Source organism: Coloeus monedula (assembly GCF_965178545.1).
Source record: "Coloeus monedula genome assembly, chromosome: 7".
Taxonomy (NCBI): domain Eukaryota; kingdom Metazoa; phylum Chordata; class Aves; order Passeriformes; family Corvidae; genus Coloeus; species Coloeus monedula.
In genome coordinates this window covers 35633661-35658386 of record NC_138787.1, presented here as the reverse complement: position 1 = coordinate 35658386, position 24726 = coordinate 35633661, and the positions used below count along the sequence as shown (strand labels likewise).

At 35.6% G+C, this 24726-nt stretch overlaps 1 protein-coding gene across 1 annotated transcript in view; it reads left to right on the top strand.

The window, feature by feature from the left end:
• LRP1B (LDL receptor related protein 1B) overlaps window positions 1-24726 on the top strand; it is a gene marked incomplete at both ends in the record, with an annotated part of 635176 nt that overhangs the window by 501295 nt on the left and 109155 nt on the right. The window contains 11 exons of the mRNA XM_082285346.1: window positions 1900-2089; window positions 3506-3710; window positions 11840-12032; window positions 12475-12600; window positions 14612-14740; window positions 16126-16245; window positions 17216-17329; window positions 17519-17668; window positions 20288-20410; window positions 22097-22216; window positions 24022-24150. Coding sequence (XP_082141472.1) covers window positions 1900-2089; window positions 3506-3710; window positions 11840-12032; window positions 12475-12600; window positions 14612-14740; window positions 16126-16245; window positions 17216-17329; window positions 17519-17668; window positions 20288-20410; window positions 22097-22216; window positions 24022-24150 — 1599 coding nt within the window. The remainder of the gene's footprint in view (window positions 1-1899; window positions 2090-3505; window positions 3711-11839; window positions 12033-12474; window positions 12601-14611; window positions 14741-16125; window positions 16246-17215; window positions 17330-17518; window positions 17669-20287; window positions 20411-22096; window positions 22217-24021; window positions 24151-24726) is intronic.

The following is a 24726-nucleotide window of genomic DNA, read 5'->3' as shown; positions in this document are numbered from 1 at the left end:
TCTTTAGTACAGAAATTACCCATAAAACAACAAATCTGGTATTGAAGAGCACTTTCATCCTTGTAGTTGAGTTTTAGTTGATCACATCTTGCTGTGACAGGAACAACATCATTACCTTTTGTCTGCTACAGAAGAGTTTTGGGCCATGTTGTGTAATCAGTTTTCTCTCAAATTTCTTGACAGATTCAGACAGGAAAAAAGCTAAAGTTGATAGAAATTCAAGAGGTTACACAAGAAAAATTATTTTTATTTTTTTCTGTTGTCTTACAAATGCAGAGCAATAAATGCTCTGGTGGTGTGTTCATTACAGATACAGGGTAGAATTGGTTGGAAAACATCAATACATGTGTTATTTTGTGCTAGAATCACAGAATATCCAGGCTGGAAGGGACCCATGAGGACCATCGAGACCAAGCTGTGATTCCACACAGGGAAACCTACTAGTTGAACCAGATCTCTAAGAACATTTGTTTTAGTTTAGGGAACTGTATGTAGTGGCAAATTTGGATTCAGTGTATAATTTTAATGAAAATCTGTCATGATATTTGTAAGAGCTGATTATTTTTGAATTTCAGTTGGTGATTTCTAAAACCTTCTCTGTATTTCAATATTTTGAGCTACTTGTAGGTGAGCTGAAGGTATGTGGTTTTTTCTTCATCAATTCTGTTTCATAAGTAGGCAAACTATTTTTACATATATTCACCTCCCTTTAAGGAGTGTCATCACATTTATTTTTTTTCTGTTGTTTCTTCTTGAAGACAAATCACTGATACTTCTGCACAGATACGTCACAAAATGTAGTCAGAAGATAGCCAAATGCTTTAACAAGAAAGATACAAAAAACTGATAAATAATTATTTTTCTCATAGTTCTGATTTATTTGCTTCAAAGTTTTCTTTCAGTATTGGCTTTTTCAGCGTGACCAAACTCTTTTTGGGACTTTTCTGTTCTGTGTGTATGAATTGCATAGTGAAAATTACATCTTTCAGCAAGCTGAATGTAAATTGTAATAGCCAACATAGTGTAATCCTAATTATATTTCTAATTTTTTGCCTTCTGTAGCTCATTAATAAGCTGCATGGACCTTCTGGTCGAAAAATATTTGTTTCTAGCCAAATAATAAGTGAAGTTACCAACATATGTATTTTTGTAGTAATTAAAAAATAATGGTAGGGAATAATTATTCCTATTTCTCAGAGTCTGCCACTTTTATATATTGGGATTAAATACAATTTATCTTTTCAGGACATGAAATATATGTTTTAGTTGCTTACTAATATTTTCTTTTTTTTTTCCTAGCTCACAGTTTTTTATGTTGAATGAGTGTGGTGTCATGGCTTGTTAAAATTATATATTGATGCTGAGACCTTCAGAGTTGGTAGTTTTTCAGTATTTTTCAGGTGTTTAACAAAAGCCAACAGAGTTAATAACAACAGGACACTTTGATCCCTATTAATGTAATGTGTCAGTGTTACAAAATAGAGAGAGCTAAATAATACAAGCAACTAGTGAAAAAATGCCCAAGACTGGGTTTAAATGATATTTGAAGGCATGATTAAATAATTGCTGTCTTGAATGAATGTTTGTCCTTTCTGATGTATTATCTGGGGACACTGTAGTGGTAATACTAGTTTAATGATTGTTAGAATTGACCAATATGGTGCAGTGTATTAACCCTGTGGTCTTGCCCTCCATGTTTTTTTTTTAATTTAAATTTATGACAAAAAAAAAGAGATGAGATTTTGATTCCAATGAAAATAAACACATGGTACAATAATGGCAGAGTCAGTTGGCTGAAGTAGCTGAACCCTGCGAGTCTGCAGGATCAGCTCTGGGGACAATTGAAACCAAACTTCTCATTAGCAGGAGTTTTATCTGCTCTGTCACCATGTCTTGCAGATGTCGGGTCAGTGGAGGGCCTGGCTTATCACAGAGCATGGGACACCCTGTACTGGACCAGCTCCACCACGTCCTCCATCACCAGGCACACCGTGGACCAGCGGCGCCGCGGGGCGTTCAACCGCGAGGCCGTGATCACCATGTCTGAGGATGACCATCCCCACGTGCTGGCCCTGGATGAATGCCAAAAGTATGTGTTAGATCTCTCCTATGACATCCTGATCCTTGCCTGGTATCAAGCAGCACTTTGTTTTAGTCAACCAATATTGCTGAATCCCCTACAAAGGTTGATTAGATTTCTCCGTTTAGGAGACAAATGTTAACATGTTTTATTGTTAGTATCTTTTATTGTCTTCCTCTTATAAAGGAGTTGCAGAATTAAGATTCAACACTTTATATGTTTTTATGTTCCAGATCAAATAATCATTTCATTTTCATGTAACGTTAAAGTATTCAAGCTGCTTTTCTTAAGAGTGAGCTAAATGCAAATTATCGAGTGGTCGTTTTCTCAGACATGTTACTCTTACTGCTTAAATGAAAAATAAAATTAATTTAAGCACTTACCAAAAGAAGTCTGAGTTTCTTGTATGCAAAATAGAGGCTCATGTGTTTATCACAAAAATTGGTGTTGTATAAAAGTATGTAACAATGGACAAAATCCTGCAAAGAAGTATAATTTAGTTCCTTCCCGCCACTCTCAAAAATACTGTGTTAGTGAGAGGATTTTTATTTTTACTTCAGTGTCTTACACGTTTGAGGTACTTTAATTTTCTCTGTTAATTCTATGATAAAGGCAACCTGCTTCTTTCTGCTTCTTGTAGCTGTCTCTTTTGGGGAGGTTGGGGAACATTTCTGCCATACTAAATTCTGTTTTTAATTTGTGGTAGCTGAATGTACAAAGCTCCATGAGTAGTGGAGCTTATTTCCATGTGTGGCTTCATGTCCTGTTAATGCAAATCAAGAGTTTATGCTGTATCATAAAATACAATTACCAAGGTATCATAAATAAACCACCCAAGCTCTGATGGAGATTGCAATGAGAGGAGGGTCAGGTTCTCATCAGTCCATGAGTTGGAATTACTTCAGCAGCCCAGTCCATAACATTTGTCTGTCATTGTTAACAATAAAAAGGGGCTGACTGAGCCTCCTGTAGAGCACATTAAGGTCCTTTTCTTCCCATTATCAACTTCCTGCACACCTTTGGTCTGTATCATAGATCTAGTATGGGAGAAGCTGCAGATTAATTTCACTGTTAAAGATGACTAATACACACATTAGCAGAATTAGGTTTATATAATTATACAGCTTGTATCTCTCTGTGATGGTAAATTACTGTAGAGACAAGATCAGGACTGAACAGATCTGTAAAAGAAAAAAATCTGTACTCCTATACAAATTAATGAACTAGGAGACTGCTGTAATTTCTATATATAATTTATTTATAGGCTATTACATTTTCATATTCACCATTGATTATAAAAATTATAGATGCCATTCAGAATTGTTTATGAAGGCATTTGGGTTTTTTCTCTGTTGCTCATTTTGTAGAGAATTAAATTATAAAATGTATCTTATGGTTTTGTTTGTTATTTTGATTTTAATACAGCTTAATGTTTTGGACAAACTGGAATGAGCAGCTCCCAAGCATCATGAGATCCACCCTCTCAGGCAAAAATGCCCAGGTCATCATTAGCACTGATATTCTGACACCAAATGGACTCACCATTGATCACAGGGCAGAGAAACTTTACTTTTCAGATGGCAGCTTGGGAAAAATTGAGAGGTGTGAATATGATGGATCACAAAGATATGTAAGTAAACCAAAAATGCTGAACATGTTCATTGTATGTTTGTTTGCATTCATTAGCATCTTCAAAGTGAAATTGTTACAGGAAGTTTATTAACTGGCTAAATTTCTCCCAATAATAGTTGTATATTAGATTTAAAACTGAAGACTGTTGAAATACAAATAATGCTCAGTTTGCTCAGAATTTCTTTTGTGTAATTCTGGAGTGTTGCTCAACAAATCTTATTTCTAATGTTTTCTAACTTTATACATTTTTCGTACATGTTTTATACATTTTCAGATACTGAGCTCTCTCCATTACTCTTTCATCATAATAAATTTTGGTCCTTGAACACTCTTAGCTTCACCTCAAGCAGATCTTTTACTAGGAATGTGCTGAAGGCAGTTGATCTGTGCTTGTGGTTTTGTTAAATCTTTAGCACTACATTTCTCATATTCCTTGAAACCTTCTTTTCAGGGATTTTGTATCTCCCAAAGTTCAGGATAAAATGAATGAAGGGCATGTTCTGGTTTATATTCAGTTCCCAGCTTTACAAGAGAGTACAGATCATCTCACTTTGATATCTGTTAACTTTTAAAAAGTGCTTCATATGCAATGTATGAGTTTTTATATATTTTTCCATCTTAAATGAAAATTACATGTTTTTTTGGAATCCTATCCAGAAATTCCCCACACTATTTTTAGACAAAACTTTATCAGAGTAAACTAAGAGAGCCAAGCTTGTGAGAGCAGAACACAGGTACAGTCAGCATAGTAAGGCATGTGCTTTTCCTTTTTCCTTTTGTTTTCCTTTTATATGAATTAACCACAGCTCACTAATGCTTTCAGATGCAGTAACTGTATCAGAAACTGGGCAAACCAAAACCAGATGGATTCTGAAGTATTCAGTCTCTGCCTATATACTTAGTAAAACAAAACTGAAGTACAAGGTAATCAGCTAAGTACAAGGTAATTAGGAGGTTGTGATTAAACAGTTTAGCTTCATCTTTGCATAAGGTATAACAAAATAGGCATCACAGACATGAAACAGGACATGATCCTACTTAGTTACAGAAACCATTACTAAAATACCACATTTTTTTATCAGGCCTTTGGTTTTCACTTTGCATCAGCAAGAAAAAAAGGGTCATTCAGTTTTCTCAGCAGTTGAACAGTGAAACTTCCAATTTTTCTGGTTATCTTGTATCTTGGTTTGGCTTTCTGACGATTTAATTCTTCTTTCCCATTGCAGCAAACAAAAAAGCTCCTGAACACAATAATCTGAGTCCAGCATACTCTTCTGAATGGTTTTTGGGAGCTCTAGTGTGTTACACCAATATCTGTTCTGGGATAATCAGCTAATTCTATTGTCAGAAATACTGACCTGGGTTCTCACTGTTGCTGTATTGCTTGGATGAGGATTGTTATACCAGCAGGAAAAGCCCAGCAGGCTGCTTGGCCTCCCTAGCAGCACTTCAGCAGAGTGGCTGATCATGCTGAAGGCACATTTCTGTTGATACAAGGAGTGCCAGAATCCAACCTGGTAACTGTATTATTGAGCTAGTGAAAAATAATACTTCCAGGGCAGTTGTTTTACTTTGTTCCTATGCTGGCCAGCTGGATGAGATCCCTGATTTCTGTGACATCAATGCAAGTAATGGTTGCTCTGCTGTTCTGGTGATCTCAGATTCTTTGGGGTGTTTCAGTCATCAACCACCTGTCAAAAATAGTTTAAACATATTAGCCTTTTCCCCACTATCTCTGCTTCATTGCTCTCTAGTTTCAGTTAGGTTAACAAGGGTAGAAATTGGATAGTAGAACATGAAAGGCTAATGGTAACATAATGAATTTTCTTCCAGATAGCAGCTTCTTTCTTCATTCTGCTCACCACAATAATCTAGTACAATGAATTAGTACAAAATCATTTAGCAGTATTGAACTCACTCTTTAAAGTGGATTGTAAGGGTTTATTGATTTTTGCGTTGAGCTGATATTTTAATGCTAGTATTTGGTTTCTGGAATACTCTTTCAAGTTCGGAAGCTTTTTTGTTACTTTTGTTCCTTTTTATTACTTAGAGGATATTAAGTTTGTTGGGGCTTGTTTTTTTAACATTTTTTGTTCTGTTCTGTCAGATCTTCTGGTTTAAAATACAGAACTGGCAATTGTGTTTTTCACAACTCTTTCCCATTTTCCTCCATTTTTTTTCCTGGCCTTACTTGGATTTAATATTGTGGCCACAGCTGTTTTTAACTGCTTAGTGCTTTAATTATAACACTTTTTTTCATGAACACAGAAACTGAGCCAACAGCAAATAACACTAATTTCAAGTTTTAGAGTTATTTTTCCAATAAATCATGACCTACTTGGATTTATTTTTTTCCTTTTCTTCTTCAGTGTTAAGTATTTAGTAACATTTTACATGTGAAATACTAGAAATATTTCTAACTTCCTGTAAATAGTTATTTTTTGACTTCCAGGCTGGAATGTTTTGGTCTCAGTTATGGTTTTGTAGGCCTATGGGTGTGATTGTTAGTCAGTAGGGGTTTAGAGGTGTTTCTGGTAATTAAACCTTCATGTAATTGCAACCTGGCAGTAATTGTACCTTTCAGTTTCTAGGATGTATGTTTTTATTCTGTTGAGTTTCTGTATTAAGACAGTTAAAGAAGTTCCATAGTTGGTGTTCAACTTCTGCTTTATTCAGTAACATTTTGTCAGATATCTTCTTCAGTCTCCAGCAGAAGTGCAAGCTTTAGGTTTGGTTGTACATTTATGAAAAACTTGAGTTTATGACTGACCTCTAAAATTACTTTCCATGCATGCTGTTATATTTATTTCAAATACAAGTATCATTGAGGACAGCAGAATAATTTTGGCCAGTTCTGGGAAGGCATTCGTGATGACATCATTGTTACCTTGAGAGGTGACCAAAAAACTCACTAAGGCAGGATAAAAGCGAGATCAGCCAAGGCAGCTGGAACAAAGAGAAATTATGCAAAACATGAGCAGTTTGAAATGTAGAATGTCTAACTCCATTAAAATAAGACTGTGCTAAAAAGTATTAGAAGAGGTCCTCACCAAGATCTGAGTATTAGCAGTTAAAAATTAGGCAAGTCCTGAATGTAATTCTGTGTTGAACAATCTCGTTGCTGTATTCTCTATGTACAAATAAATATTCAAACATAAAAACTAACCCAAAGGAAAATAATGTTGACTGGAAGGCAGATATTTTAATTAGCTTTGATGGCTGGTCTAGGAAAAAAAAATAAAATTGAGCCTACTTTCATAGAGAAATTACTTCATCAGTTTCTGTGGTTTCTCTTTAATTATTTTGAATGGTGCTGGAAACAATAATAGAGAAACAAGAAAGGCCAGTTAAAAAAATGTTGGTTTTAGCACAAAATGCACAATTTACCACCTGGACATTTAAGTTCACCATGGTTTACTTCCCCTATTTCCCCCTATTATGATTGTTAAGGGAACAAGAGTTAAGTTCTGGGCTTTTTAATCAAATCATCTTTCTGTGTTTGAAAAGCAGCTGGAATAGCATAGATATTCTTGGCAATTAATGGCATTAGAAGTGAAGTTGTGGACTTCTTAATTTTCTCTGTCCAGCAATAGATATAGTAGTTGTAGAAGGAATGTTCCATCCTTGAGTCTTTTGTCTCGCAAATATATATAAAAAAAATTTTTGTTTCTCAACTTTTCAAATGTCCACGTTTCCCTTCAACGTTCATCTGAAGAAGTCCAAAACCAATAGAAAGAGTGAAATACCCGCCCCCTGCTTAATTTGTTGTTTTTCTGAGAAGTTTTCTTCAGTGACATTGATGAGTTGCTTTCTTCCAATAGTTCTGTACAGAAGTGCTAAGCTTGAACCTAATCAAAGTTATTCCCTAGCCAAAGGCAGTAAAATCCTCTAATCCCTGTGAGGCAGATACCTGGTTGAGACAGATCCAACATTTTTAGTTTGGGACAGTTTGCTGAAATATCTTGATGTCCAGTGTTGGTAGCCTGGTAGAAATTAATTTAAAGAAGGAATTAGTGAACAGGTAAAGCTAATCTCAAAGGCTGTGGTGGAGAACAAGATTATTTATAATACCTCAGGATCTAACAAAATTCTAGGAGATTGAAGTAAATCTAACATTAGATGAAGTTGTCATTGTCATTTATGGAGTTGAAGATAATTATCATAATAAGCATGCAGTTTCAAAGAACCTGGTTAATATAATAGTGGTAAATAAAACTAAAACACAGCTGTGTACTTTCCCTTTCCATGGCACTGAAAATACAGAGTTTTCATAAACAGTTGTTTAATCTGTCATTCAGCTGAACTGCAAACTAAGTAGCAGCTGGAACACTGCAAATTCAGCACTGAAGTTTGGTTTCAGTGGCTTAGATGTTCATTGCTATCGTGGAGAAACAAAAATGAATTGTTGAAGAGGAAGCACTTCTGATTTTGTTACATTGGGCTTAGAAAATTCCATGCAAGCATGATCTTGCTATTCTTGGCAAGCGTGGTCTCCTGGTATGTCCATTGTATCCTTTTCTATAATTTAAGTTATTTAGAAGGTAAAAGTGAAAGATAAATGAGAGGAAAATTCATGCATTAAAGCTATGTTGAAAATAGTCTTCATTCAAACCAATCAATGAAGAGCCTTGCAACAAACACAATCAGGAGTTTAATCCAAATGTACCTTTGTTGGTAAATAAATAAAAAAAAGTTATCACTTAAATTATTTCATTTCCCCCATTTGTGCAATAGGTTTCCCTGCATTTCTCTCATGTGATTTTTTTTCTATAAATTCCTCTTCTATAATCTTTTAAAATCATTATTCATAGCCTAACAACAAGTATAGGATATTATTTTGTGTCTTTCATTTTAAACAATAAAATAAATAACATTGACTAATGTGGTGCTCTGTATAAATCAGTTCTATCAGATTTTTTATTATGCAATTGAGTTTAAATTGTCAGTAATTTTAACCTTTTTAAGTATAGTTTTGTGTACTAGAATTTTTATTCTGCTTTAGACCTCTGAGTAGGTTTAGGTATCTCTAGAAAAGATACCCTTAAAGAAGAACCCTTAAAAAGCATTTAAAAGCTTTATTAGACAGTGCTGCCCACCCATATTTAGTAAGCATTTTGAAAGAGAAGTATTATAAATAATATCATAACTATTATAGTATTAATGTTATAGTATGATATTATAGTATTATAAATAATAAATAATTAGAGTTAAAATACTAAAAAAATGTATATCATATTTTAAGCTGGTGCATTAACTTTATGCACTCCTCTTTTTAAAATAATCCAGTATTTCTATAAAAGTTTAGTGTTGTCATGATAAGAATCATTGAGTCTAGTTCTTACTGACAATCTAATAAGAGTTTTATATGAATCATCAAAATCATAGTATTCTGTCAGAAATTCTTCTCTGCCTGACATGTCTACCTGGCTGGCTCCAGTCCTTTTTCAGTCATGTTTTTCTGGAGAAACTGCTACACAGATCTCAAATTAGAGCTGTTACATGCTAAACCAAAATATTTCTGGACAACTTAAAAAGCAGAATTCAAAAAATAAAAGATCACTGTTAAAATTAAATTGGTTTTCAACTTCTGACGTCCCCCAGCCTCCACCCTCATCACTTTACGTAGAAAATGTTTTATGTTACTCAAGGCTTGAAATGTCTGCTGCAACAGAATGTTGGTATCATTTAGTGTTAAAACATGGGATGTACTCTTGGATATATCTGACTTCCACTCTTGCAGGTGGAAGGGATGGTAGGGTAGGGATGTCTTTTCATGATTCCTTAAAGTTTTAAAATTGTACTGGGGTTGTTGCAATTTTTGGTGTAAATTCAGACTTAAAAAAAATAGAAATAAAAAATTGTCACAACTTTCAGTGTTATTCTATAAATTAGAATGTTAAAAGGGCTGTAAAGCTGGCCAAAAGCTGATAGGAATATGAGCTCTTTATTTTGGATGCTTGAATAAAACCAATGTCCTTGGATAGCGCTGTGACATAATACAGAGACTCCAGGAAATGAAATACAGTGAGCAATAGTGAAAAAAGTTTGTTTTTTTGACACTTTATTTGGATCTCAGCTCTCCCAAGGTTGAACAGCAATGATCAGTTCTCTAATGAATTTACATTCTATTGTTCCAATCTGAGAGAAATTATGACTGTGCTACCCAACACAGAAAGCTGAGCAGGGCTGTGCTTTAGCATTGGTTGTAACAATAAAATCTTTCCAACTGGGATGGTTTCACACTAGCACAGAGAGGAATACGGGGCTGCAAAATCTGCATGGCCAGATTTCATACAGGTCTTTCAGAAATATACATGATTTATTTTTTTCCTGAAATGTCTGAATATGAATAGCGCAGGCTTTTAAGAGTATATTATGAAAAGTGTCTTACTGTAAATGTGCACAATTAGAGAGGAAATCTTTTGCCATTAATATATTCCCACTTATCTTTTAATACTTTTAGTTCTGGAGAAAGGTTGGTTAGAGAAAAGTTGTCCTCTTGGGACGTTTATCACTGGGAAAAAAATCTTTCCTGGAAAAAAGGATTTGCTGTCCAACCCTCTTTAAAATGTGCAGAAATACATGATGTGCATAGTGAAGCAGAATTTGTTATAATTATCTGATTAATGTTAGTAATTTTGACATTCTCTCTGTATAAGTGAATTTAAACATGGACAGGAATGCTCCTGTGCACAGGACTAGAATGATTTATGTTAGCAGATTGTTGAGATAACTTGCCCAGTGAATTGGCACAGGTGGGAACAAACCTGGAGCATCCCTTGGTATTGAATCCTGCAGAGTTGGAGCACCTCCTTAGTCTCCAAGGCATAGCTGTAGTACCAAAGCTGGGGGCTTTAGTTTCACAAAATGAAGTTTGGGTGTTCTGTATATTAGGTGCATTTGTTACATGGAGAGAAAGACTTCCCACACACCCACAATGACTTATTTAATAATTAAGTATGGGCTTGACTATTACTACTCCTTCCTCATTACAGCATTTTTTAAGGAGTTGTCACAGAGCATCCCCTTGCAAGCACAAAGGGCTCAGATCCATCAGATGTGCTGGTTCATGCAGATTTCCATGAAATCTCTTCGTTGTTATAAACTCCCTCTGGGAAAGGGGATAAAGCACACAAAGCGATGGAAAACCATGGTGATTGAAGTAGAGATATGTTAAAGGATGTTATTTTTCTGGTTTTATCCCAATTTCTCTATGATAAGCAGCACATAGACATTGGGTTCCTTTTTTTTTTTTTTTTTAACCTGAGTCAGAATTGATCCCACTTTATAAATATACATAAGCCACTATTTTTTTTCTATAGAAACCTGGAATACAATTCAATAAAAACAAAAAGAATATTACTTATCTCTATTATCTAATGGAGCAATATTAAACCCCCCTCCAGTAATTCTGTTCAGCCAGAATTAAACTTTCAACTAAAAAAGCAATTAAAGAATTGTCAGATTCTTCAGAAAAGAAACTCCTAATGTGAAATTTTTAATTCTGATACCTGGAAAGAAAGAACATATGCAAATATTAATCAGGAGCTGTGATTTGGATTGGGATAAAGTTCATTGTATTTCTAGAATTTTCTTTCAAACCTTACTATATAGTGAACTGCAATTCATTTTTTTTCTTCTAGGTTTTAAACTGATTATTACTATAGTGAGATTTTTTTCCTAAATTCCAAAACGTGAAACATTTATTGTCTTGCATTCAGGTTTCTCATGTGATGATGTGGTGAGCGCTCTTCAGTTCTAAAACTCTTCACTTCACTTTGGTTCATAAAGATTGAATTTTTAGACTTTGAACCATTCTGCAAGAACCTCTTTTCTGTTGGAGCTATTAAGCAGGAAGAGTGTTGAGTAGGTATTTTTACAGGCACTTTTAGATAAACTGTGATTTTTTAAATTAAGGAACAGATGCCTGGTTTTCTGAAATTTACATGCCTGTAGCATCCTTTATACACATTTTAAATGCTGTTATCTCATTTTCCCAGGTGCTGGATGTATAAATGTATTAAGTGTTTTGTCTAAAAGTGATGGGAGTCGCAGTTTGCACTTTAAGGACTTCTCATTCAGTGACAGCACTTCTCCTGTTTCCCCTCTGCACTTTTGCATTTTTAGGTCATTGTTAAGTCTGGCCCAGGCACCTTCCTCAGCCTGGCTGTGTATGATGAGTACATCTTCTGGTCAGATGGAGTGAGGAGAGCCATCCTGCGTTCCAGTAAATACACGGGAGGAGACACCAAAGTTCTCCGCTCCGATATCCCGCACCAGCCAATGGGAATTATTGCTGTTGCCAACGACACCAACAGCTGTAAGCTACAAAGCAGTTTTCTTAATGCCAGTATCGTTAATTTCAGGGATTTTACTTAGTTTTAGCCAAGTTAAAAGATTATATGGCGTTTCGTAAATTCTTTAGTTCAGAAAAGATGGGGTATAACCTCTTCCCAAGTAAATAAGTAGTATTCAGAATTTTCTGCTATGGGTGTTGAGCTCAATGGATAGCAGTTAAATATTTTCTTGTCAAATTTCAGCAGCTTTGAATGTTGCAGGCTTTAAAAATTGTTATTTTCCAGCTGTTTGTTTATCTTTAGCATGCCAGCATCTGAGGGATGCTGACGTTTTCATCCGAGTGATAAAACCCAAATCAATTGCCCGTGGATCTGAGATATGGTGATCTTTGCTCTCTCAAAGACATTGGCCATTGAAGCAAATTTAATAAAAGAGAGTTCATCTCTTGCTGTTGGTTTTTTCAGGTGAGTTATCTCCCTGTGCACAACTGAATGGAGGCTGCCATGATTTATGCCTTCTGACACCTGATGGACGAGTGAACTGCTCGTGTAGAGGGGACAGAGTCCTGATAGATGATAACAGATGTGTGAGTAAGTAATGGTAGCTGACACGATGCTTTTCTGTGCTGTGAGGCACTTGGCTTTCATAAGACAGTTGGCCCAAGCCATTAATTTTATTTCTTCTATACACTGTAAAAATTGATCTGGCAATTCAGCAAATCCAGGCTTTTAACTCTTTTTTCTTGTAAGTCTTTTGGGAGGGTTAAAAAGCATTAATACTCTACTTAAAACTCCTCTTATGGTCGTGGGATACTGTTTCTTATTAATAGTTAGGACTTTAACATATGTATCATAATTACTGCTGAGATAGATAGAAATATGTGAATTTATCCTTCAGGTCTGTCTAGGGTTATGTGGGATAATTTACTGAAGTTGAACTTTAATCAAAGCACTTTCTCACCTGTCTCTTTATGTTGTCAAACCAGTGATTGGCAGTGAAGTAAAAGAGGTTCAGCTGATAAATTCATATGCCTAATAATTTATTTTATAATAATTATATGGCATTTATATTTTCCAAATGCACTGCAACTCTTGAAATTGCTCTTAGGTAAAACCATGTTTAAATTGTCACCTAGAACATGATGAAAGATTTAATCTTCTAAATTATTCTGTAGAATGTTTGCAGGAAATATTGATCTGAGCTATTAGAAAAAAGAAATAAGAAAGGCACTAAATGTTGGGGTTGATTAGCACAGAAAGGATGGGAACGAGACAGACTTTAGTTGTGAGATCAAAAGTTTCTTTCTTCGTAACTCAGTTGAAAGGGATACTCAATAAAATTGAAAGTTAGCAATTCCAGCTGAGAAAAGGAATTAACTGTCCTTTCACAGTGTAATTAGGCTGTGTAACTTCCTGCCAGTCAAGAGTCTTGAGACAAAGCTTCAGTGAAATTCAAAGAGGGAGAGATGATGATATGGGTAATGACTGCTCCAACTACTTACTTGTCATCAAAGAAACAGTCTGAAAGGCATTAAAATGCTTTGTTTCTGCAAGATGGAGTTTGAAGCAATCTCTACAAGGGTGTCTGGTTGGACTTGAACTGAGGGCTGATTATCCTGTATTTATGTTTTTCTTTTTTTTCTAAAGATTCCAGTCTAAGATGCTGAACTAGATGAACTAGAAATGTAATTGAGAATTACTGTCCCTAAGATCTAAGCTCCTGCAATGCCAGAAAATGGAGGGAAAAGAGATAAAAACTGTTAAATTAAAATTTAATGGACTATATAAATCATATTCAAGACCAGATCTTACCTTGTCCAGAGTCTATATTTTACTTCATATTTGAATCAAATCAAGAAATGCTTTCCATTATTATTGGCTTGGCTATTGCATAAAGCAGACATTGGTTCTTCCTGAATTTGTGCTGAAGTGATTAGAATGGAAACAAGAAAGAAGCATAAAAATTTGGTATCATTTTCCCATTGTTCTTCTTCTTGAGTTGTCCTAAATACTCCTCTTTTCTCTCCACTTTGATATTTTGTTGAGAACCATGCTCACAAAGACAGATGTATGACCTATCATGAAGTTCATGACCAAATTGTTGTCTTCAATTCGTGATATGTTTTAGTTTCTTAAGTAAAAGAATAAAAATTTTAAATGTGCACCAGGTTCTCTTCTAAAATGATAGATAAAACATCCACTAGATGAGAAGGGGAGGGGTTTTGTGAATAAAAGAAATAGGTAAAATGGAAGCAGCAGGTTTTCTGCATTGGGGTTTAGGCTGTATCATTCAAGCTGGGGGTTGGAAAGGCACGGGTGAGTAGAAGGAAGCTGAGCACAATAGTGGCAAAGTTCTTATCACAAGCAGTGCCTCTGAGTTGTTTCACTACATGTTCCTTCATGGATATTCGTCAGTGTATTTTCTCTTACAGGTTCTCTTTGTAGAAGCTTTTAAGCTCTGATGCCATGGTGTGTTTTACTGTTTTGTACTTAGGTTTTCAAAATTCACGTAGGTCAAATTTGAAATGCAGTCAGCATTCTTTCTCATCTCCACTAGTTGTAAAAGCTTTTAAAAGTTTCCTGTTAATGTGTTTTATTTTAGGTAAAAATTCTACTTGCAACATCTATTCAGAGTTTGAATGTGGGAATGGTGAATGCATTGATTATCAGCTGACTTGCGATGGCATTGCTCACTGTAAGGACAAGTCTGATGAGAAACTTTTCTACTGTGGTAGGTATTTCCAGATCTTTCACCTTCCTGTCGTAATTGTGGTGTCACACATGCTTAGACTGCTTCCTCTGTGACTTCTCTACTTATTTTCACTATCTCAGCCAAGATGCTCAGCAAGAAAATGGCAACACACATTAAGAAAACCCTTACATGACATGGAGAAAATCATACGAAAATATTTTTTTCTTTCAAACTTCATGTATTAACTGACATATTTACTAAAAAGCATCTCAAACGTTCTCATATTTGTGTCTCTAAAATAAAAATAAGGAAAAAGACAGCTAGCTGCTTTTTCAAAGATGGAAGATACTTATTCTGCAATACTGAAAAAGTATGAATGCTAGTTTATAGATTTATAAATAGATCTATAAATACAAGATTTGTTGCTTAGAGAAGCTGTGGCTGCCCCTAGAAGTGTTCAAGGCCAGGTTGGAGCTTGCAGCAACCTGGGATAGTGGAAGGTGTCCCTGCCCATGGCAGGGGTGGAATGAGATGGTCTTTAAGGTCCCTCCCAACCCATTCCATGATTCTGTGTTTCTGAGAGCCATCAATTTGTCTTTCCATGGGTTTGCCACATAATTCTGTGAAGGACATTCTATTAACTTGCAATGTGCCAGTGAACATTTTGCCTCATTTAAATCAACCATACCAAATTTTTTTGCTACACATTGGAAAAAAAGAACAGGAAGAGCTGGGATTCTGGGATGCACTAGGTCATATGCAGGGTGTTGCTTTCTGAACCTGATAAAGAACAGGATGGTGGACTCATTATTGTTGATTAACTAATGCAGTGAATGTTATTATTGTGACCTCTGCAATAATTAGGGTTTTAGTAAACCAGTCCTGAATTTTCCAACATATCCTTACGTAAAATTCATTCACTCTTCAATAGTGTTCTTGAGCAGAATGGTCTTGGTGTTGGTGCTCAGAAATCCAGAAACCTCTCTGCTAATGTTTGTTGTTATTTTATTCTCCATTTGTTGCTGTTTTGGTTTAGGCCAGATTTGGTATGCTTCATTCTATATGATCACAATATTGTTGCCATATGCAAACACGCTCCCCAAAAATGTGTCTCAAAACAAATGCATCTAAAGTACATGGGTGTTTTACATCACAAGATAATGAAAACTGGGAATTAGGCTTCACCTTTTCTTTTTTCTTTTTTTTGCCATTTCTTCTTGTCATGCTTTATTGATTTTTCTGTACCCCTTTATCAGTCCAAGTTCTGCTGCATAAGACATGAACAACTTCTGAAGGTTTTTTCATGTAGCTTCGAATGCATTATCAACTAAAATACTTTTTTTCTGGATTGTTTGTTTGGATTGAGTGTAAGGCTGTTCTCATGAAGTGTCAGTCCAATCATGTGCTTGTATTTAACTTCCCAGAAAACAGAGGTTGTCGGAAGGGTTTCAAGCCATGCTCCAATCGCCGCTGTGTTCCCAGTGACAAAGTCTGTGATGGGGCAAATGACTGTGGTGACAACTCTGATGAATTTGACTGTAAAGGTAAATGGCAGTAATTTCCAAGGTGATTTAGGAATATTGCTTTGTAAATATTTATTATGCAGATTGGAGTAGCTGGAAAAGAACGTGTGATTTAATCATATGATGGGATTGATATAAAGGCTGATTTTGGTTTGCACCTACAGTCTTCTAGGAGGAGAGGGGTTTTGACTATAAAATGTCAAATATATGCATTATATATAATATTTTATATGTATAAAATATAAAATACAGGTGCTGTTCCTTCTGTGAAGTAATGAGAGAGTAACTTTACTGTAGACAGGTTGGAAGATGGGTGATTTCTTCTCTGCATCTGCTTCTTCTTTGAAGCAGCAAATGCTCTGTTTCTCTGCTTCTCAGATGCATGGCAATGTCTGTGTCCTTTGCAAAGCTTGCTAGAATTGTTCTCCTTTTTATATCAGAATTGGTTTTTGGTTTTTTGTCTTACAACATGAATTTTTATATCTGTACATCAGCCAATGCATGAAGACCACAAATCCTTCGTTACGATTCAGAAAGGTTGGAGGGGATACTATTCCACAAGATATATAACTAAAAAGCTAGATATCTGTAATAATTAGCATTTTTTTGAAGGCACCAAATAATTTTTAATCATTTACCTAAATATAAGTAGAGGGAAAAACATATAGGCAAGAACCCCAAGCTGGTTTTACAAGAAATAAATCAGGGAGATTCATGGATGATCCTGAAAATGCTTCTTCCTGCCTCAAATATTGATTATCTCAAAATGAGTTTAATTACCTAGAGACGCTTCCAGGCTAAAAAATAAATTAAAAAATTAGAAACTTACACGTGTAGTAAACTCAAACTCATATGTCTGCTGGAAGGTACAGTGTGTTCTGAATGCCTCATTCTGAAAGGCAGAAAGCTTAAACATCATCATATGTATAATGTGCATCTGAAGAGTCTGTTTAGCACACAAATTTACATCCTTTATAACCATATGTTCCAGACTCAGCCTGTGCCTCGACAGAATTCCGCTGTGCAGATGGGGTTTGCATCGGGAAATCAGCACAGTGCAACCAGATCATTGACTGTGCAGATGCTTCAGATGAAAAGAGCTGCAGTAAGTTCGTGTTTGTGCTCCCTCACAGCATCTGCTCCCTGATTATTCCTTGTTATGTAGCAGTTAATTCCTGGGCACTGCTGCTTGGGATACTGACACCTGCGTGGTGTCCTCGAGCTCAGTGGGAAAATTAAACTGTGATGCTCTCAGGCTGTGTTAGGTGTGTGGTAATTTGCTGTCTCTTTCCAGATAATACAAACTGTGCCTACTTCTATAAACTTGGGATAAAATCTTCAGGATTTATCAGCTGTAATTCGACTTCCCTCTGTATACTGCCAGAATGGATTTGTGATGGATCTAATGACTGCGGAGATTATACAGATGAGCTAAAATGCCCAGGTAACTGTGAAAAAGTAACAAAAAAAAAAAAAAAAAAAAACAAAAACAAAAAAACCAGAAACAACCCAACAAACAAACAACAGCAAAACAACATTAATTTACTTTTAAAAAAAGAACAGGGTTTTTTTTTTGTGGGGGGGGGAGTGTTTCTCATTGTGTTGCAAAATGTTTATTCAGTCAAAACTGATTTTATTTAACAGAGATTAATATAATGCTGAATGCAGTTTATTCACCTTTATTTTGTGTTTCATGGGATTATGCAAACTATTACAAAAGAATAATTTTTTTATATATAATAATTATATAATTATAACTTTTTAAAATACAAAAGAATGATTTTTTTTTTTTCCTAAAGCAAACTGTAATGCCTAGCTTTCTATTTCCTCCAGGTTAGGTCTGTCATTTGTCATTTTTATTTAAGTAAAACAGGAGTCATTAAAATGTCAAGCTCATCAAGCATCAGCATAATCACTCAGGAACTTTTATTAGCCACCACTTTAGTGGGTGGTATTTCTTTTCTTGCTGACTTGTTTTACTTTCTCTTTTATTTGGTGAAGGTCCTTGGAATAGGCTGCCAGGGTAGAATCCAGGGTTATTGCTTTTTGTGATAGTTCTGGTCTTCAGCAAGGAGAAAAGGGAATGACAACTTGAGCCCCAGACTCAGCACTGAGGTTATTGCTCGATATTTAATGTTAGCCAGCAAATTATTCACAATATTCAATTCTTTCCTAATGAAGGAGGGCATTTATGTGTTTGCTCCATTTTTATCCAAAACCCCTCATTTGTGTTTGAGAATATTAAGCACAAAATGTAAACATTTTTTTATTTCTATTTGTTTTTATAATTGATTTATTCTAGAGTGAAACTAATCTCCTGTTACCCCTAACTCTTTCCTCTAAGAATAAGCATTTAATAAAAGTAAATATTTCCTAAACAATAAATTTTATTCTTTGTAAAATTAAAGACTTCAAATTTTATGTTATTCGGTGCCATCAAAATTTTGCCTGGTAGTGGACATAATCTGATTATTTCCATTTAATATTCTCTTTTTCTGTGTGATAATCCTGTTATGTCACCAGAAGTTTCTATTGGAATTCTTGTATACATTGTGCCAAATGTATTGATGAAAATATTACCAGGATGCAGAGAAAGCTGGGACTTGAGCAGTACTGTCAGCCAACCTGACATTAAGAACTTCCATCAATCCTATGAATAGGTGCATATTAAGTTAGAGTTGCCATTCTAATCTCTACATTCTCCAGATTCTCTTAATTATGTAAATGTATATAACCCTTGATTTAGCTCAAAATAGCTTAGATTTGCTGCATTTCCATACAAAGAAGGGGTTTTTTTCCGTACCAAGGAATATTTTGAGGGCAGTGTGCTACAGCTTCAGTAAACTAATGTTGCATAAGTACACTAATGTGCATTTTATTCCATTGTCCATTTATTTGTATTACTTCTCTCTGAATTCCAAATGTATGCCAAAATGTTCCATCATTTTAATGTGTGACTAATTGCCTGGATCATTCCTCCCTTTACTTGGAAGCAATACCATTCCCACCATGTGATTTCCTTTGCCATTTCATTCAAAACTGACCAACTCTGGCACATTAAGTTTGTGAGTGTTGTTTCTATTATGAATATTGCAATTCCCATTAGCAGTTTGGTTCAGTGTCATTGTTCTTACAGAAAACTACAGCAAAATACTCATGTAGGGTAGCTGTACTTAGAGAATCCTTAATGTCTACCAAGTCATCACAGATGTCCCACTTCTTTCTTTATTCTTTCTTTTTTTTTTTTTTCATTCATACAGCTGTAGAAGCCATAAATGTTTACTTTAACTTTCCTTTTCAAAGAGAGGAGGCTGAAAAAAAAATACAGTACACTGAGGGAACAATGAAAACCATGGCAGAGTTTCAGTGGTTTCCAGTGCTTGGAACTCCTGGGTTTTCCCAGGACCTTGCTTAAGATTTTGAAAATAAGCTGTTATTAGACTAATATTTGTGCTTGCATCATGAAACTCAATATGTGACATTTTCTCTCCTCAAACCTGGTTTCTAAGCATTCATAAAAATCAAATTTTAAATTACTTTCTGACTCTACGAAATAAAAAAGACAAAGGAGAAGTTCTTAATTTCTGACCAGGTCTGATCCTCTGGCTCCAGCATCACTGGTGTAGCTCCTGTTAGTCAGTGCATGCATGAGATTTGTAGCTTCTCCCAGTGACAAAAATACTGCCACAATTAGATTATCTTGTAAATGACAGCAGAAAGATCAGAAGGGCAATTTCTTCAGCTGGTGTAAACCAACAAGCAGTGTTGACCTGCTTGACCTCAAAACCTGTAAACTGAAGTACTTTCCTCTATAGGCTTTTTAATTTAGTTTGAAGCTGTGCTCTGATTCTTCTCTAAAAATATATAAAATAACTATTTCAGCTCCCTAAACTAATTAGCTATCACTTTTTTTTTAATGAACACAAATTATTTACTTTTTTTTTTTCCGTTTTTAAACATAAACACTTCGTCCATCAGTATTCAGAAATTTAGCAAAAATGTATTAGGCTCCTAATCATACTAGTAGAGACCATTTTACATTACATTCTTTATTTTATCACAGTTCAAAACAAACCCACATGTGAAGAAAATTATTTTGGTTGTCCTAGTGGAAGATGTATTCTGACCACCTGGCTTTGTGATGGGCAGAAAGACTGTGAGGATGGAGTAGATGAATTGCACTGTGGTGAGCATTTTGTCTTATTTGTATTTCTCTAGTCACTAATGCACTTTGGCAAAGAAGTGTGCGTTTATAGAGATTATATAAAAAGTTCTCTGATGCTGTATTTTCAGATTCAGTTCTAATACTTCATGCTGTCAATACCTTAAGTTCTATTTCATGCCAGAATGAAAGCCCTTTATTTTTTTCTCTCTTAAGGATATATTTATATACGGAGTTTTCTATTACTTTAATATTTAACAATTTCACTAATTCTTCACAGCTCCTCATTAGAAGAGTTTTATAGGTATCATGAATTTGAGTCACTATCTGGACCCCAACAGGAAATAGCCAAACACCAAAACAGGCATTCCTTTGCATCAGAGGCCATATAGATGTAATTAATTAAAGTAATGACGGAAGTGATGTAAATAAAATACAGCATGAACTGCAAACTGGGTTAAGGGTCTGTTCTCTCTCAGATCTTTTCAGATTCTTAAATTTTACCTGAGTCACAAAGCAGGTGGGCTTTACTCCTGCTGGGAGCTGGTCTTTCAGTTTGTATGGATTACCTGAATTGATTATTTTTGTAGTGAAATTGTACCAGAACAGCAAAAAGTAGTGCCAAATTTTCCTATTCCCTATTTAAATAACACCTGAAATTTGGGTATTTTTCAGTTTTTGTGGTGTTTTTGCTTTACTTCCTACCATGACTGAACATTTTATATCACTCTCTTTGTGACCCAGTTCCCATTAATGTGCTTCCATATTTGCTTTGCAGTTTTCATTGTATATTTTTATCTTATAACTTCAGATTAGGAACTGCTCTGCACTGTGACAATCAGAATCTTTTCTGTTGGCCACGTTTGTCAAGCATAACTAGGTGTTTACATTTCCAGGTTTTATTCACTTCTGTACAATATTATAAACTGAATTAGCTGATTTTTATGGGCAAAAGAGAAGGGGGTTTAAGTCAATTCTACTTTTCCCACATTTTGAGACACCTGTTACAATGCTAGTCTTTAAATTCAGATTTCATTACCTAAAATTATTTTAATGTTAATATTAAAATTTGTTGTCATCAGCTGCAACAAAATAAAATTTATTCCTAAAGAAAGGAGTCTGGGAAACATGGAAGACCTGAATGTTTCAGAGAAGAATAGCACTTACTTAGAGCAGTTGTGCAGTCTGATTGTGAAATGCAGAAGCTCTTATTTTCAATGTATAGAAAAGTGTAAATGGGATAAAGCAAACACACAGCAACTTTTCTTGTGAGAGAAAATAACATGAAAGCTTTTAAAGATGGAGTTAAATACTGGAATACCAGGAGAAAGGCTGGGTTGGAAAATTTGGACTGTGCCCTCAGCACTACTACCCAAATAGAGCAGTTGACTGTAGCTGTAGCATCTATGTTACATATGCAAACCAGGCTTCAGTTTTTAAAGTGTTTCTCCTCTTCCCACTAAAAAAATACTTGGAAATATTGGAATGTGTTTGGAATGTTTTACTATTTATTTTTATAAATGGGTTGGTGAATGCAAACTCTGAGACAAACTGATAACATGTTGAATAACAAGATTAGGATTTTACTGTGTTTTTTAGTACATGGAAACTGGGAGGGAAGAAAGGAGCAGTGCAAAAAATCCTAAACCATGGCTGAAAATGCAGGGATGTTGTGAACCTAACAAATGCAGTGCCTGCTGTCATCCCCAGATTCGTCCTGTTCGTGGAATCAATTTGCTTGCTCTGCAAACAAGTGCATCTCCAAGCAGTGGACCTGTGATGGTGAGGACGACTGTGGAGATGGCTTAGACGAGAGCGATGCTGTTTGTGGTGAGTAGGATCCTTTCAGCTCTGGGTTGTGGCAGATCAGGCAGAAGGAGACACCACGTGGTCTAAGGAGAGGCTGGGAAGGGAACAAGGACAGAATCTCCAAAGGCTGTGAGGGATCTCCTCCCTCAGCCCCCTCCAACCAGCAGATAGGTTCCTTTTTACGGGAACTGTATGATTTGTGTGAATTTTACCAGTAGAGTTATGAATGGCAAACCAGCCTGGGTGAAAGAACAGCCAGCCTGTTGTCCATTTCCTATCCTTTAGGTAAAACTGCTGTTTGAATTTTGTATTTGAGTGACGAGTGCTCAAAGACCCTAAAGTTGTTGTATTTTGGGTTTGGTTTTTTTTTCCCTAGCTCTTCCTTCTATTCTCTGTAAAATTTTTTATACCATAAGCATATATTGTATGATATTTCTCTCACATTCCCGAACGCTTCAAGGTGCATGAGAAACTGAAAATTTTGTTTTCATTCTAGGGCTCAATGGACTGGAAATGTTAGTGAATTCTCTTCAAAAGAAAATCACATTATGTCAAATCATGGTGTCACAATTTAGTGATTTTATACATTGGTTCCGTCATTCTCTGTATTTTAAGTTTCTTTGTAAAATTTCAGCTTTTAACTCTTAAATATATGTTCCTTTTCAAACATCCTCTTACTTAAAGTCTATTCAACAAAGAGTATTTATTCCATATTTCCAGTGTGTTACCACAGTAAAAATACTGTTGATAACTGAAAGTGTTAAGTAGGCAGAGAAGAAATGTGGTTTGTTAAAGTAGTTGCTTAATCAAATGTAGATGTAGAAATGCCATCAAATGAAAAGGATGGAGGTGGAACTTATACTGTTCTAATATGGTAAAATGTGAATTATTTAGGACACTAACTTCTCTCAAAGAGGGGAAAAATCTGCACTGGTTATAAAGAAGGGAGAGTTAAGTCTTCTCCTAAGGAACAGGTGTTGGATCTGAATTGCAAGGAGAAAAGAGATTAAAATGACTTCAGATTTTTCAGTCTTAAAAAGCAGTAGAAATTCAACATGAAGTTCAATTCTAGAAATTTCAGAAAAGGGCAAATGAGTATAAGTAGGCAAAAGTTGCCCCTTTTGCATAAGTAGGACAGAAAATATTTTTAAAAAATGTTTTAGTATTTTATTAATTTCTAATTAAAACTTGTAGAAAATACACCGTGAAGTATATTTAACTTATCTAAGAGAATACATTAAGTGATGATTGCACAAAAATTTGCTTCCAAATGGAGTGAGTTTAATCCTAGGATATAACATTATCTAAAGAATAGCCAAGAAAAAACTAGTCAGGTAAACAGTATGTTGAGTTAGTTGGATCAGAACTGTCAGGTATTTTTAACTCACACTACTGCTGTACTTGGTACACATTGTTTTCTTCTCTGATTAACAAAATTTTTGAGTGCCTTTGGCTTCCATAGAGTGTGGTGATGCAGGGATTACATGGTTTGCAAGATCCGTTCCCTTGTTCAGTCAGTCCAAATGTGCAGTCAAATTTACTGACCAAAACTGGCTCAAAAAATTATTCTGCTGGATGGTTTTCATAAAGTGTGGGAAATTTAAGAGGCTGAATAAATGAAAAGAATGGAAGAAATAGCAAATGGTCAAAATTTGGCTGTAAAACAATCCTAGCCAGTCAGTTTATCATAATGTGCAGGACAAAGTCATATTTTAGAATAAACCCCTTTAATCATTACCCGTCACCATAAAAACACAGGTTAGGATGTTCCAGCTGAGAATATGGGATGGTTCCATGCTGAGGGCTCCCATGCCATGTTTCTGCAGGCTCAGTGACCTGTGCTGCAGACACCTTCAGCTGCCTGGGCTCCCACGCCTGCGTCCCCCAGCACTGGCTCTGTGACGGGGAGCGGGACTGTCCCAATGGAAGTGACGAGCTCTCCACAGCAGGCTGTGGTAGGTTTGCATGTCAAAAAAAATGTTATTTCCATGCTGCTTTTGCCTCTGTAGTGTCCACTTTGCTGGTGAAGATTGCTGGCCCTTGTGTGAGCACATGGAGCAGGATCCTTCAGCTTTTTAATCAGCCTGACACCTCCAGGCTCTGCTCACACGCAGCGAGGCAGCCCAGCTGAAGATCAGGATGTGACACAGTGTGTTTACTGGTGAAAATTAGCACATCAGTGACTATGCAGTTTTACTGCTCTTCCTGAAGAAAATGCTGCTGCTCAGGTCAGGGAGGTTGTGCATCAAGAAGGGAGATGCTTTTCTGGCTGATTGTTCAGATCCTGGCATCTCTTACCCTATAAAATATTACTTCCAGTCTCCTGGGACACATTTCTGTTAACAGTGTCAGGAGTTCAGTAATAGTTTCACTGGAGGGGATTGTTTTATTAATGTGTAAAAATTATATATAAATATATTCTATACATTTTGAGTGTTTATGGACTTGAAAGAGCATTTGTTCAGGAGCAGGCTAATATAAGGACACCTCTTCTTCCCAAATGTTCTTTTCTTCAGAGCCAGACCTCAGTT